A 16,817-nucleotide genomic window follows, 5' to 3' on the forward strand; every position below is an offset into this window, starting at 1 on the left:
AGTGCTCTAAATTGCGAGCCACAACTGTAACTGCCATTTCAGGCTTTAGATTGCCGATAGCCGAGTCCCACGTCTTTTTAAGCAGAGAGTCAATCCTTTTGTCCATGACATCTGCCAAGGCCCCCATGTCTTCAAACGCCAAATCTGTGTGTCTGGAGACCTGGGAGAAAGCGGCATCCAATTTGGGATTTTTATTCCAAAGGCATGCCGGGTCCTCTGAAAATGGGAACCTTCTTTTGAGGGATCTAGATAAAAAGGGTTTTCTCTCCGGATCCTACCGGAAACTTCGTGCACTGGAAACACCCTTCTTTTTGTCTCCCCCAAACCTGAATACATTTGGTCATGCAGGGTTAGGGGCTTTTTATCCGTCTGGATACCGAGGGTTGCATAAATTGCCTTTAAGAGGTCCTCTACCTCATCAAGGGATAATTTATATCTGGAGGCTTTCCTGGGCCCGTCCTGGTCCTCCCCCTCGGAACCCTCCTGGGAATCGGAAGAGGAACTGTCTGGAAGTTCCCTACCTGTCCCTGAAGGGCCTGCAACCTCTGTCCCCCCTGTACTAGCAGGTTGGACCGGAGCAGAACACTGTGCTAGAGGTGGGGTTGTATCCTGGGGAGATGGACCCGTGGGAAGCTGAAATTTTTCAAAAAGGGACCTAAAAGAAGAGAAGGTGGACGAGAGCTCTTTGACTGAAGCTGCTAGTCCTGACTCCTGTTCAGATTCCCTTTCCCTAACGAGGGAGTCAATACAGCCTTTGCACAACACTTTGGTCCAAGATTCCCCTAAAATGTCCCTACAGGAGGCACACTTCTTTTTAGAGCTATGCGTAGACCTAGTTTTTTCCCGCAGCTTTCTAAAAAAAAAAGGAAAAAAAGAAAAAACAGAAAAAGATAAAGTCAATCAAAAGCTCGGGATACAACCCTGGGAGTGCACTAGACCCTTTTTTAAACGAAGGGATCTGAGCCTCCCCTCCCCCCTGGCCGCCCAGGGGGTCTGCCCCCCCCCCCCATGATAGAACCATACATTGGGGTGGGGGGATCCTAGATAGAGAGTACCCCTCCCCAGGGTGCTCTTACCTTAGGAATGCTGGAGATAGAGTCTGTCGTTTGAGCCTCAGCTTCCGACATGACTGCAGGTGGCTGCTTACTACAGAGTTCCACGCTGCCTGTGCGCGTTCCGAACTCATCTCCAGCTTGTGCCCGGCCCACCTATCAGCTCCACGACCCGGAACCGGAAGTCGATCGTATTCGAGGTCAAGCCTTCGTTTCCGCCGGATACGTCGTCGCCCGTCGTTCGGCCCGCTCGGTTCAAAGAAAAAAAGGGGCGGACTGTACCCTTGTACAGGGAAATCTTCCGAATGGCTTGCCAGCTGCGTCCCTGTAGACGCGATAGGAGTCCCCCACGACCTGAAGCCGCGCTCGACTCGGAAGGGGTGGCAGTACCTGGTGAGGTAAGTAAACCGTTTGACCTGCCCGACACGCGGACGTTGGTTTCAAACGGTTTGAACCCAGCTTTCTCCAAACGAAGCCCCTGCTTCTTTCAACCGGGTTCTTTAACGACAAAACGGCCACAGCCTCCCCGACTGATGGGCCTGGTTCCTTGCAGTGTCTCCCCGCCGGAGGAAACACTAATAACTGAGGTCCAGCAGGGGAAGTAAGAATTTATGGGCTGGCGCAGTGTTTCCAGAGGAAGAGGAGGAGTCTATCTCTCATAGTGGCTGTCCTGAAAGACGATTAGGGAAAATTATGTCAGATCGCATTCTAACTTCATACTACACTGTTCAACCCTGTTCAACTGGGCTTTCTTCTTAATAAACACTCTACCTTGGGCATACAACTGCCATTGGCGCTATAGTCCAAGCAAAACTGCATTCTCCTCTTCTCTATGATTGTTTTAAGCCTTGATACCAAAAGGGCCTTTGATAAAATGAAATGGTCCCTCTTAAATCACATACTCTCATCCAGAGCTTTTGTATAAAGATTCTTCTCCTTTATCCAATATGTCTATCACAACCCCCCATATAAAGCTGATCAATAATCAAACTCTCATCCCCCATACCTATGGTAGGGCAGTCACCCGTCTCCTATTTTCAACACAGTACTGGGCCCACTTTTCAGACTTCTAGAACAAACCACCTTTAAAGTCCTAAAAACTTAAAATGGAAGCTTTCACATATGACCTGCTCTTATGCATCTCTTGCCCTAAAGCTTCACCTCCCAATACATCACTTACTAAATCTTCTGGCTTTAATTCTGGTTACATCATCAGTTATGACAAATCCAAAGCACTTTACCTAACTGCACCAAACCCCCATGTTCTAATCTTTTTTTAATGTAGAGACAAAAATGACTTACCTGGGAGTATCCATTCCCTAAAAATCCTCACAGCAAAATCTATCACTCAACTGTTGCACTCCCACAAAACTATGGATTACTACTACTGGTTGCATTTAATATCTCTAATATGAGCAGAGGCTGTTTAATAAAAAATGGTTGCATTCCCTAAACTATTTTACACTATGCAGGTCCTCCCTATTTATCTTAAACACTACTCGCAGCTGGTGCTGGAGGATTATGGGGGGGGCGTGGGCGGGCCCCTCCAGATAAGGATGCTTTCCCCTAGAGACGAGCACCAACCACCACCTGTTATTGGAGAAAACATGCCTGCCTGTCACAAGTTCCTATAACTGAAGTCAGTGTATTGTATTCTGACAGTTTGCTCCATAATTCCAGCTCAGCTCCTATACAGATCACCGTCTCTGCAATATTCCTGCAAGCATGCAGAACAAAACAAAGGGGTTTGACAGGCTGTGTCCCAACTCTGCCTCCTGTCCTGATTGGCCAGTACAGGAAGCTGATGGAGAGTGTTGATGATTCGCTGGTATCTCATAAAACACGCCAATTGGGGCCTCTGTCTCTGATCATGTGCTTGTGAGGGGGTGATGGACCTGGTAGAGACCTGTTGGTCCGGCTCCCCGCACAGTGCATAGCCATGTTTGATTGTGCAGGCTGAGGGGGGGGGGGGGCGGCATCACCCCTTGTGGACCAGCCGCCACTGCTATAGGAGGTTCCAAAAATCTGCCTAGGGCAGTTGCAGATCATAGGCCTGCACATTTACAATTCCCAATAATGGAGAACTCAGTTTTAAAGACCTCTTAACTGTACAACTTGGCCTCCCTCACCAGATACGTAAGGGACTGGGTTCACAGAACTTCAGTGTAAATGATACAGAAATGGGATCAGTACATGTTAACCCTCATCAACCTGGTGTACGTCCTCCATATTCATAAAGAGCTTTTGCCTATAGAGGTTACTGTGGATCCTCTTGTATACCAACTGGCTTGTGTGGCATAAGATTCGTACCCATAATATGTTAATTCACCATACATCCGTTTTTCTAACTTTGTGGAAAAACTCAGAACTCCCAAAATCCAGAGGAGTTCCCCACCCTGAAACACCATCAAGGACTACATCAAATTCCTTGTAAACGCCAACAAAAAATGAACACCCTTAAAAAGGCAGCCATGGAGATGCTGTATATCCATACTTCTCCAATAACCAATTTCTCTTCTTAAAAGCAGATTCTCAGCTTACCTTCACGGTTAAAAAAAAAAAAAGAAAAAAAAAAACACTCCCCAAAAGACTGGAAAAACTTACTGGACACACTTCTGAGCAAGCCCTGATCCAGATAAGGATAGAAATCTTACATTTAGATAATTTCTGCCCTAAATCTCTGGATTATATTTCCTTGACAAATTGAGTCAATAAATTGGCACAATCCTTCCCCCAGCTACAGATGGATGACATTCTAAAAATTCCTATGACTATCCTAGGAATAAAATCTGCAATGTACTGTATTGGTTTAACTGGATGGTCTTTTTTCCAACCAGACTGATGATGCAACTATGATGCTCCGATTCTACCATCATTCCTACACATCCCCACACTAATCACTCCTCTTGGGCATCTTCCTTCTGTTTCTTAAATGTGTACAAACAATTTTGGACTGCAGTTGTATGATATGCCACCTTACATCCAGTCAACTATCTCCCCTTCACCCCGGAGTGGGCATTTTTCTGATTCATAGACATCCCTGTAGTCAAACTGCAAAGGTTGCAAACAATTGTTTTTTTTATTATGCCTCTTATGGCAAAGAATCCTCCCTAAAATTGATTTATTCAACCCCCCTTCTATTTAAAAAAAAAAGCTATTGTACATACTCTGTATGGACTACTCTGTATGGACTATCAATTCTGTGACATGTGGGAGTCATTTATTGAAAACTTCTGTTGGCAACCAACAATAGCACAATACTTTTGAAAGAACCAATGATATCCAACTAGACTATTAGCTAAAGACCCTGAAATTTAAATCGCACTCCCACCTTAACTCCTACCTTGTTGTCGGAGGCCTCCCCCCACACCTTTTCTTTACTGCCAGACACAAACTGACCCACCCAAATAAAGCTCAATACTCAACTCTTGTTCTATTAGCCTAAAGCAGAACTTCCCGCTTTCAGACTCCTCCCTTACGCCACATTTATTTTTGGGGGAGGGAATCTGGTACCTGGTTTTGACAGATATCGTCTCCCATTCTTGCTCAGATTGCCTAGGACATCTACATTTTTCTCGTTTTTAAAATGCTCAAATTGTTACTCTGGTGAAGAGAAGGTAGTGACGCTACCTGTCATGTCTGGTTTTTCCGATGGACTCCTGCATTCCCTCCATCTCATGTCTTAGTGAGATCAGTTCTGCATCCTTCTCCCCCAGTTCTCTACGGAGCACTTTTGTCTCATTGGCATGTTCAGCTTCCCGACGTGCAAACTCTTCCCGCAACTGGCAAAGGTCACTCTCTAATTGCTGGCTCCTCCTTCCAAGTTCCATTCTCAGCTGGGTCATCTCAGAAACATGAATTGAGCCACTGATAACAGGTGAAGCAACAGTCTGCTGTGTCTACACCAAGATAGGCAAATGGAATTAAACAAAAGTTAATGTAGATATGCAGTACATAGCTTTTATCATTTATCACAACACAGATGTTACAGAAGAGATCGGAACACATGCGCCTTACCTTTACTCTTTCCAGATCCTCTACAGCCTGAGCCTCACTCCTCTCTCGCAGCTTTCTCTGCCTCTCCAGTTCTACGGCCAAATCTTCTGCTGATGATTCAGCCTAATAAAATATAAAAAAAAATAAAGAAAGAGCTTCTGGCCAAGTCAAACGATATGGTCATCAAATAATGGAAATGAGAAGGTGGTGCCCATTGCTTGAGGCAGAGTTAAAGAAAACTCAAGGTTATATTAGTTTAATAGCATATCCAATAACTCAGTTTGAGCAGCTCCTAGGCACCATTCTGCTCTCCTCTAATCCGTTACATGCCAATGTAATTTTCACATACTCAAATCGCTGCTGACCTACCAACTCCTATGTAATTTTCTACTTTGGTCTTAATATAGTTTTCATGAAACAAGTTCATATGCTTCCATACAACGCTTCAAACTTTTTTCTTCTTTTTTTTTTCTTTTGTTTTTAGGATAAGCCTAGCCACTTAGATTCACATCACTCACCTCTCTTCTACTGGCTTCAGCTTTCTGCAAGTCTTTTCTCAACAGCCTCACTTTCTCCACTGCTGCCTCTGTCTCATCTTCCTTTTCATTAAGCCTGCGAGACAGACGACCATTTTGGGAACTCAGCCCTTCACACTTCTCATCCAGTGCATGCAGCTCCTCCTGCAGTCTTCTTTGCTTCTCTAGAGTCGCTCTAAGTTCCATTCCTTGAGATTTCAGCTGCTCCAACATTTCAGAGAGATCCTAAGTTGAAAAAAGGACAAGATCATATGTAGAGTAGTAGCCTCATCTCAAATAATTGAATTCAAAGAACCTGCCATGAGAATTTTTTATATATATATATATATATATATATACATATACACATATATATATATATACATATATATATATACATATATATATATATATATATATATATATACATATACACACACACACACACATTGATGGCCTGTTATTTTGAAGATACCATTTACCTGGCTGTCCTGCTAATCCTTAACTTTAATATTCTTTGATACACTGACACCTAACAAATAAATTGTGACTATGAATATTTTTCTATATGCTTGTCCTTGGTGGGAGAGACAGAAGTACTGAAGCCAGACACAGCCAAGAAACTAGCATCTCCGTTTTAAGCATTTTTTTTTTTTTTTGCAGTGCACTTCCAAGTGCACCTTCCTTCAAAAGCTAGTTTTAAAATTGGATGGGTTGACATTTTTGTATAACTTGCTCACTGGAATTTGTGAAGGGACACAATGTCCCTGGTTCAGCAGCCATTGTGTTCTTACTGGACTTCTAGTGTGTCCCTGGACCTATTCCCATTTCACTAAAAGTCACAGCAACATGCAAATATGAAATCTTAAGATTATCTAAACATGTTTTTGCCTTTACTTAGAATTACGTTTTTTCTAATTTCTGGTTTGTGAAGGCACTGGTGAGGTCCCTCTGGTCTTACAGTTGCATCCTGTCACCCTGGCCTTACAGCTGCATCCTGTCATCAGGGGACTTCCGGGTGGCAGATCCAGAGTTCAAAGCTCCAGGAATTAAGAGAGATGAACTCATCTGCCCTTAGTAAAAATGGTAATGGTGGGGAAAGAAAAATAGCAAGCCTACAATTATGTATAATTATCTGCTTGTACAGTGCCAGTATTAAACATTTTTAAATCTGCCTTTTGTACTGCTGCTGTACTTATAAGGGGGATTTTTGAGGGAAGCTTAAAAGGAGTACAGCCAAAGCTTGGTTGGCTGTACTTCTCCTGTGGCTCAGAGGAGTGCAGTTCGTCCAGCAACTCCAGTGGCCCGTTTTCAGCTGAAGCCCGCTGTCGGCTGATGTCACAGAGCCAATCCAGGCTGGGGAATCATGACAGCAGTGACTGAACATCACCTGCTCTCTGCTCACAGAGCACTGAGAACCAAGCAATCAGTGGTGTTTGATCACTTAGGCCTCTGTCTTCCACCTAGTTAAGCATTAATTTATCCATTGCTATACAGAGAGCCCGAGACGAAGAAATGCAGCTGCCGCATACATTTGCAAATGTGTGCAACTTAAACCTCTGCTTTTAAAAGGGCAAAAGGTTAGAGAGTGCAGTTTTGTTTTTTTCCTCCAGGATAGCTGGTAAGTGTGCTCCGAAAACTTTTGTTTGTGAAAGACACACTAGCATTTTCAGGAGATGGCAAAGGAACACATTTCTGTCAAAGATGTACTGTAAATGAACTCTATAGTGAAAAATATTGCACTCTAACTGTATGGGTTTGAAACCTGTACTGATTGTATTTATAAAGCTATAAAAAGGGTATTTATAATTTTCCACTCATATACATGCAGACCAAAGTTGTTCAGCAAAAGTGACAGTTACAGAGGTGAGGACAACTATACAACACTGCTGGGATGCTTACAATGGCTTATGGTTTTTCCATATCTACATGCAGACCAAGCTGTCAAACAAATGTGAGTTTCAGGGGTCGAGACAAACTATTTAACAATGCCAAAGTGCTTACAATGGTCAGCTTTTATGTTGCAACTTTTTTTTTTTTTTTAAGGAAAAAAAATAAACTGCGTGTAAAGTGTGATCTGGAGGATGGGCTTTTAAGTGGAAGTAAACCCATCCATTTAACAGTTTAAAAAAAACAGTTACATTTCCAGCAAGTGCCGGAAATGTAACACTCCCATTGGTTGTGCATTTAACCAAACTGTTAAACCATCCAATGGCTGGTGTCATAACTGATCACATGTGCAGCATGGCAGTTGTAGATCAAACAGTCCATTAAAAACTACTACATGTCCTTCCTTATCCTACCTTGTCCACAGAGGGACAACACGGTTATGAAAAGCAAATGAAAAAATCTGCAAAATCACAGCTGGGAGAAAAAAATAAATAAAAAAAAACACACTGCAGGGTTAGTACTGGTGACAGACTGCTTTATATATTTCATTGTTTTATTTTGACAAACGTTCCACTTTAAAGTCTACCTTAGTACAGCGATCTTTTTCTTGTTTGAGTGTTTTCACTTGTTTCTCCAGGGACTGGATATGTGCTCCTGAAATAGAATCCTGCTCCTTGGACTTTTCTATGGAACAAATAAGATTTTCTACAATTATAGTAGTTATTGGTCTGTGTATTATGGTCATTAAATCATAAAAAGGGGAGGTGGAAATTTTAAATTCCAAAACAAATTAAACATATTTAAAAATACAATGTGGATATAAAAGCAACCACTAAACAGTCAAGGGGTACTTTTCTGTGTCTCACTACTAGGGATGAGCCGAACACCCCCCCGGTTCGGTTCGCACCAGAACTTTCGAACGGACCCCAAATTCAAACGAACTTTAGAACCCCATTGAAGTCTATGGGACTCGAACGGTCAAAATGAAAAGTGCTAATTTTAACGGCTAATATGCAAGATACTGTCCTAAAAAGGGTTTGGGGACCTGGCTCCTGCCCCAGGGGACATGGGTCAATGCCTAAAATGTTTTTTAAAATGGCAGTTTTGGCGGGAGCACTGATTTTAATGACGATTAAAGTAAAAAAAAAGTGAAATATTCCTTTAAATATGGTGCCTGGGGGGTGTCTGTAGTATGCCTGTGAAGTGCCACGTGTTTCCCGTGTTTAGAACAGTCCCTGCACAAAATGACATTAAACGGAAATAACACCATTTAAAACTGCTTGCGGTTTTAATGTTATATCTGGTTCCTGCAATATGGTTGAAAATCATTGAGAAAAATGGCATGGGTAGCCCTCCCTGCCCATTACCAGCCTATTTGGGTCTTGTACACATATTAAGGGGAACCCTGTACCCATATTAAAAAAAGGAAATGCGTGTGGCCCCCAGGCCCTATATACTCAGAACAGCAGTATACAGGCGGTGCAAACAAGACAGGGACTGTGTAGGTTTGTTGTGTTAAGTTGAATCGTTTGTAATTCTCAACTGGTACATTTTTAAAGTGTAGCTCCAGTCAAAAAAACTATTTTTAAGCTTTTTGGAAAACATAGTAAAGGGTTATCACCCCTGTATAATTTGTTTTGTCGTCCATCTTTTTTCATCTCACTTGCTGTTGTCTCCTTCCGTTTGCAAGTAGGAGATGTTTGTAAATTGGATGTTTGAAAGTAGGGGCCTGCCCTATATGCTCTGCAGAAATGGCGGAACAAGGTGTTGGTTTTGCCACAACATTGTAAGCCCTCAAAGTTTCATAGTTTCATAGTTTCATAGTTAGTAAGGTTGAATAAAGACACCAGTCCATCCAGTTCAACCTGAGTGTCTACAATTGTCCCTGTACATTGCACACTCACATCAGTCCCTACCCTCAAAGAGCCCATAATCCAAGGTCCCCATTCATATACTAGGGCCAATTTTGGACAGAAGCCAATTAGCCTACCTGCATGTCTTTGGATTGTGGGAGGAAACCGGAGGACCCGGTTGTCCCTTGGTGACTCTTGGTGGGCGCTGGAGCGCCCTGCTGTGAACGATTATATCAAGAATTGTAATTACATGCCATTGTTGAACAGTGGTAGAAAAATTGACCTTTGGTGGTTGTGGTGCTGGTGCCACAACACTAAAATTCCTCACCGTTACTCTGGGTGGGCACAGGAAGGGGCCCTCCTGTGAAATATTATATCAAGAATTGTAATTACATGTCCCTGTTAAACAGGGGCAGAAAAATTTGGCCTTAGGCACTGCTGCTGGTGCCACGACACTGCAACCTCTCCCATATACTCTATTTTTATTGCAGGAATTAGCCCTGCTGCAAAGCATTGCATCAAAAATTGTACTTAAACGCCCCTGTTAAACAGGGGCAGAAAAATTGGGCTGATGGCATCAACCAGAACCAGAAATGTTCTTCCAACATATCAGCGGAGGAGGAAGAGGATAGACAATCAACATAACAGGACAGTCACTCAGCATCAGCATAGGCAGTCTTGAAGGGATGTGGTATTTAAAAAAAAAAAAAATTCTGTTACATCAGCTTCAGGTGCTTGGTAGCTGTGGGTGATCCAATACTGATTCATCTTGATGAAGGTCAGTCGATCAACTGATTCGGTGGACAGGGGCACCCTGTGATCGGTAACACAGCCACCAGCAGCACTGAAGGTGCGTTCCGAAAGAACGCTGGATGCAGGACAGGCCAGTAGCTCAATTGCATACTGTGCAAGCTCTGGCCAGTGATCCATCCTCAAGACCCAGTAAGCCAGAGGATTTTCGGTGGGAAAGGTGTCCAAGTCTGACCTTGCCCCTAGGTATTCCTGCACCATGTAAATCAGACGCTGGCGATGGGTGCTGGAACCGATCATACCTTGGGGCTGTGGACTAAAAAATTGTCTGAAAGCATCAGTCAGACGGCCACCTTCTCCACCGCTCCTTCTGACCGATGCCTCAGCAACACGTTGTCCAGGACCAGGAGTTTGTAACCTCCCAGTCTCTGGGAACGCGTTGCACAGACCTTTCTGCAAGGCCTCCAGGAGATGTCTCATCCTCTGCTCCCTCTGCGATGGCAAGATAAGGTCGGCAACCTTACCCTTGTACCGTGGATCAAGGAGAGTGGCCAGCCAGTAATGGTCCCTCTCCTTGATCTGAAGAATACGAGGATCCTTCCGCAGGCTTTGCAGGATCAGGGAGGCCATGCAGCGTAGGTTAGCTGAGGCATTCGGTCCGGAGTCCTCTGGGTCACTAAGGACAACATGATCCGCAGCTACCTCCTCCCAGCCACGTACAAGTCCACGTGTTTCTTGGGACTGTAAATCATCCCTAAATGACTGCTGCTGCTGATGCCGAGTGCCAGCCTCCACCTCCATGCTGACACAATCATCCTCCTCCTCCTCCTCCTCCTCCTCATCCTCTTCCTGTGTGATGGGTGGCACAGCAGGAACACTGTCTGGATAAAGGGGGCCTTGAGAGGCAAGGAAGTCCTCCTCTTCCTGCCTCTGTTCTGCCTCAAGTGCCCTGTCCATTATTCCACGCAGCGTATGCTCCAAGAGGTGGACAAGAGGTACAGTGTCACTGATGCATGCACTGTCACTGCTCACCATCCTTGTGGCCTCCTCAAACAGTGACAGGACAGTGCATGCATCCCTGATCATGCCCCACTGGCGTGGTGAGAAAAAAACCGAGCTCCCCTGACCCTGTCCTGGTGCCGTAGTCGCACAGGTACTCATTGATGGCCCTCTGCTGCGTGTGCAGCCGCTGCAGCATGGCCAACGTTGAGTTCCATCTGGTGGGCATGTCACATATAAGGCGGTTCTTGGGCAGGTTCAACTCCTTTTGGAGCTCAGCCAGCCGAGCACAGGCATTAAATGATTGGCGGAAATGCACACAGACTTTCCTGGCCTGCTTCAGGACATCCTGTAAGCCGGGGTACCTGCCCAAGAACCGCTGCACCACCAGGTTAAGGACGTGAGCTACACAGGGCACATGGGTCAGTTGTCCCTGTCGGAGGGCGGAGAGGAGGTTGGTGCCATTGTCGCAAACCGCCATTCCTGGCTTAAGCTGGCGTGGCGTCAACCACCTCTCGGCCTGCCCCTGCAGAGCTGACAAAACATCCGCCCCAGTGTGGCTCCTGTCCCCCAAACAAACCAGCGCAAGCACGGCATGGCATAGTTTTGCCTGCGTACTTGCGTAGCCCCTGGAACGCCTACGGAGCACCGCTGGTTCTGAGAACAGAGCACTGGAAGAGGCCATGGAGGAAGAAGAGGAGGGGGTGGAGGAGAGAGGTGTGTCACAACCAATAGTAGCATTTTGGAGGCGTGGTGGCGGAACAACCTCCAACACTACTGCACCTTGTCCTGCATCCTTCCCAGCTGCCAGAAGAGTGACCCAATGGGCCGTGAAAGACAGGTAACGTCCCTGTCCATGCCTGCTGGACCATGAGTCAGCGGTAATATGCACCTTACCGCTGACCACCCTGTCCAGCGAGGCAAGGACATTGCCTTCCACATGCCAGTAGAGAGCCGGAATCGCCTTCCGTGAGAAAAAGTGGCGTTTGGGGACCTGCCACTGAGGAACCGCACATTGTACAAACTCACGGAAGGGGGCCGAGTCTACCAACTGAAAAGGCAGCAGTTGAAGTGCTAGCAATTTAGCCAAGCTAGCATTCAACCGCTGGGCATGTGGATGGCTGGGAGTGAACTTCTTTCGCCGGTCCAGCAGCTGGGGCAGGGACATTTGCCTGCTATAATCGGACGTGGGTGTACCGCTAGCAGAGTTCCCGGAAGCACTTGGCTGTGACACACCTAATTCTACACCTTCATTCCTCTCAGAGCAGGTTTCAGAGAGGACTGAAGGTCTAGTGGGGTTGGAGATGCCAGCTGATGAGGAGCAAGGAGAAGTCCGCTTTGTTCTTTGGTGTGAGTCTTTGAGGTACGCTTGCCAACGAGCTGCATGGCAGGTCAACCTATGTCTGGTCAAGCATGTGGTGCCCAAGCGGCTGATGTTTTGGCCACGTGAGATACGCTTGAGACATATGTTGCAAATAGCAGCGGTGCGATCTGATGCACTCGTCTCAAAAAAGGCCCACACCAAAGAACTTTTAGAATAACGCGCAGAGGCAGCGCTCTGCACAGGCGGAGCTCTGCGGTGTGATTCAGTCGGTGTGCTGCCCCTAAGCTGGCCCCCGGAGGGCATGCTGCCTCGTTGGACATGTGCCTCCACCTCCTCCTCCTCCTCCTCTCTCCTTCCAGGCACCCACGTGGAGTCAGTGCCCTCATCATCCCCTCCCTCTTCATCGCTGTAGCAAACCTGGCAGTATGCTGCAGCTTGTGGAACATGACTGCCAGATTGCTGTCCTTCTTGAGCATCCCCTCTCTCTGCGCTCACGCTACTGCCTTCCTCTAGCTGAGTGTCATCATCAGAGCCCACAAAACACTGGGCATCCTCCTGGAGCATGTACCCAACACTGTGCTCAAAGAGTTCAGGAGACTCCTCAGGAGGACGTGGTGGGTCTAGGGAAGGAGTCACTGATGATGACATTGAGAGGAGGGAAGACGATGCGTTGGCAACTGCTTTGCTAGTACCCTGAGACTGGGTGAGAGAGGATGAGGAGGATGAAGAGGGCTTGGTCATCCACTCTACCAAGTCGTTGGCATGTTGCGGTTCAACATGTCCAGCTGCCGAAAAGAAGGACAAGCGTGTCCCATGGCCACGCGCTGATGACAATGCACCGCGTCCACGACCAGCGCTGATGACAATGCACCGCGTCCACGACCAGCACTGTTGTCTCTAGACACAGAGCCTGCTTGCCCTCTTATCGGCTCGCGCCTGTCTGCCTCTCCTTGCTGGCCTTCCAGACATGGTAATGGCCTGAAGGGAGTTGATAAAAAAGCAGTTGGGTAGTGTATATTGTGCTAGAGGCACACAACACCCACTAACTCCTGCAGATGCCTTTATTATAGAACACCAGAGATAAAGGGGTATATACAGATGTATACTGTGCTGTGCTGGAGGCACACACAACTTCCAAAAACTCCTGCTGATGGCAAGTGGGCTCAAATAGAGAACAGCTATGTAGGTGGATATAGCGGTATGTACTGGGTACAGAGCACGCAGACAGCACGCACTCTCCTAACACTACTGACTGCAAGCTCTATTATAAAAGATAGATCACTAGCTATATAGGTGAGGTGAATATAGCGGTGTATACTGCGGTCAGGGCACGCAGACAATAACCACTACACAACAGCAAGATCGAAAATCGGCCGAAAACGATCGGTGTGTACTGTGTTGAAGGTACACAGAACACCCACTGCTTCAGACGCCAACACACTACACAAGGCCGCCGCGCTGGCGGCCTTATATAGTGTGGGGCGTGCACTCCACAGCCTGAGCTATGATTGGCCACAGGCATCCTGCCTGTGGCCAATCATGGCTCTCCTCGCTGCTGGCGCTGCGATTGGCCAAGCATGCGGGGTCACAGTGCATGCTTGGCCAATCATGAGCCAGCAATGCACTGCGCCATCGCAGTGCATTGTGGGCCGTGAGCGCCACACGAATTTGGAGCGAACGGACCAAAATGTTCAGACTTCGCCGAACAGCCAATGTTCGAGTCGAACGTATGTTCGACTCGAACACGAAGCTCATCCCTACTCACTACATTACCTAAATAAGGATGGTGCCATCAGACAAAATGCAAGCTTGGTGTATATAAGAATTCATGTCTTTGCCATGATGGTTCTAAAAAATTACATTCAGCTCTTTGGTCTGTGTAGAATCCAGTACTTACCTGCTAACTTCTTTTGCAGAACTCCTATTTCGGTCTTCAAACTGCGGATCTCATTATCTTTGTTGATTGTGTTTTGCATGAGGTCTTCAAAAACAAAACATTGAATATTCAGAATGCAGTGTGGTTCAGACAGGATTTTCAGAATATTATGCACATGTACTCACCTTGATACTGATCTTTTTCTTGCCCCAGTTTAGTTCCTACACCATTACTGACACATTCGATCAGTGTTCCAGTGTCTGACAAGGAGCTAAATTTGTATTTTAAAAGAGAAATTAAAGTGAAATGAACTAAAAAAAAAACCCCAAAAAACTAAGTAGTTAGTTGAACATTACTTGTCCTGAAAGATAACACACCCAAAATGTCTTCCACCACAATTGCAAAAGCAGAAGCGCAGAATATAACCCAGCACATCAAAAAGTACGTACAACACAGGACAAGTCAAGAAACCTAAACATTTACCTAAACTGAAAGGAAAGACACAGTGGGGGTTATTTACTAAAGGAAAATCCACTTTGCACTGCAAGTGCACTTGGAAGTAAAGGCTCTGTAGATCCGAGGGGGACATGCAAGGAAAATAAACACCATTTTAGCTTGCACATGATTGGATGATAAAATCAGCAGAGCTTCCCCTCATTTTAGATCTACCCCTTAGATTTAGAGCGACTGCATTTCCAAGTGCACTTTAAGTGCAAAGTGGATTTGCCTTTCATAAATAACCCCCAATGTCTGCCATTGATGGCTTTTCATTCTGCAAATGTTTGTTGCCTGGCTATCATGCTGATGTTCGACTTCAAAACCTTGAGTCTTCTAAACAAAATCAATGTTGCAAAATAGGCGTGTATCTTTTAGTAAATAAACAATTTCCATGAGTAGGTTTTCAACTCAAAATGCGTAATCCTACTATTAAAAGTGCTCTGTGCTACATAAAGTGCATTATTATTGTGTATCTGAACATAGATATTTACCATGTTTAAAATACAAAGAAATTCTATTCATATACAATATATTTGGTGAAAGCACATCAGTGTCTGAAAGTGCAAACAATCAGTTCAATTAAATGTGACTATATAGTCTCAAAAAAAAAAAAAAAAATCAACTGATATTTTTCCTTTTTTGCTTTTAGAACACTGTCTCCCCCATTGAACTCCTGTAGTAATGATAGCCACCTTAATATTCAAATGCGAGGGTGGCAGCTCACCTCAGGGCTTGATCTATATTCCCATATAGATCAAGCATGCTTGTGAGCATGTCTCTCCTCCATGTTGGTAGTGCCGATGGTCCATTAGTCCGATGGTGTTTCGGAACATCAAACCAATTTAAACAATAGTCAAGGACAACACAAGTAAACACAAAATGCAATTTGTAAATGAAGGTGTTTATTATTAAAGGTGAAAAAAAATCCAAACCATCATGGCCCTGTGTGAAAAAGTGATTGCCCCCCTTGTTAAAACATACTATAACTGTGGTTGTCCACACCTGAGTTCAATTTCTCTAGCCACACCCAGGCCTGATTATTGCCACACCTGTTCACAATCAAGGCATCACTTAAATAGGAGCTGCTTGACACAGTAAGGTCCACCAGAAGATCCTTAAAAGCTACACATCATGCCGAGACCCAAAGAAATTCAGGAACAATTGAGAAAGAAAGTAATTGAGATCTATCAGTCTGGAAAGGGTTATAAAGCCATTTCCAAAGCTTTGGGAATCCAGCGAACCACAGTGAGAGCCATTATCCACAAATGGCGAAGACATGGAACAGTGGTGAACCTTCCCAGGAGTGGCCGGCCGCCCAAAATTACCCCAAGAGCGCAGCGACGACTCATCCAAGAGGTCACAAAAGACCCCACAACAACGTCCAAGGAACTGCAGGCCTCACTTGCCTCAGTTAAGGTCAGCGTTCATGCCTCCACCATTAGGAAAAGACTGGGCAAAAATGGCCTGCATGGCAGAATTCCAAGGATCAAACCACTGCTGAGCAAAAAGAACATCGAAGCTCGTCTCAATTTCTCCACAACACATCTTGATGATGCCCAAGACTTTTGGGACAACATTCTGTGGACCGATGAGACAAAAAGTGGAACTCTTTGGAAGGTGTGTGTCTAAGTAGATCTGGCGTGGAAGGAACACTGCATTTCATAAAAAGAACATTATACCAACAGTAAAATATGGTGGTGGTAGCGTGATGGTCTGGGGCTGTTTTGCTGCTTCAGGACCTGGAAGATGTGCCGTGATAAAAGGAACTATGAATTCTGCTGTCTACCAAGAGATCCTGAAGGAGAATGTCCGACCATCTGTTTGTGTACTCAAGCTGAAACGAACTTGGGTTCTGCAGCAGGACAATGATCCTAAAACACACCAAGTCCACCACCGAATGGCTGAAGAAAAACAAAATGAAGACTTTGGAGTGGCCTAGCCAAAGTCCTGACCTGAATCCTATTGAGATGTTGTGGTATGACCTTAAAAAGGCCGTTCATGCTCGAAAACCCTCTGAATTAACTGAATTAGGACAATTCTGCAAAGATGAGTGGGCCAAAATTC

General features: G+C 45.3%; 1 protein-coding gene across 2 annotated transcripts in view; it reads right to left on the reverse strand.

Annotated features, from left to right (window-relative positions):
• Window positions 1–16,817, reverse strand: part of CDC42BPG (CDC42 binding protein kinase gamma) — a 304,707-nt gene that overhangs the window by 87,613 nt on the left and 200,277 nt on the right. For both annotated transcript variants that reach the window (XM_077459264.1, XM_077459254.1), the window contains exons 10-15: window positions 14,441–14,526; window positions 14,277–14,360; window positions 8,040–8,137; window positions 5,567–5,809; window positions 5,070–5,171; window positions 4,683–4,951 (exon numbers count right to left, since the gene is read on the reverse strand). In XM_077459264.1, coding sequence (XP_077315390.1) covers window positions 4,683–4,951; window positions 5,070–5,171; window positions 5,567–5,809; window positions 8,040–8,137; window positions 14,277–14,360; window positions 14,441–14,526 — 882 coding nt within the window. The remainder of the gene's footprint in view (window positions 1–4,682; window positions 4,952–5,069; window positions 5,172–5,566; window positions 5,810–8,039; window positions 8,138–14,276; window positions 14,361–14,440; window positions 14,527–16,817) is intronic.

This window comes from Lithobates pipiens, unplaced genomic scaffold (genome assembly GCF_037356315.1).
Source record: "Lithobates pipiens isolate NorthernLeopardFrog02 unplaced genomic scaffold, aLitPip1_a1.2 Scaffold_10, whole genome shotgun sequence".
Lineage (NCBI taxonomy): Eukaryota > Metazoa > Chordata > Amphibia > Anura > Ranidae > Lithobates > Lithobates pipiens.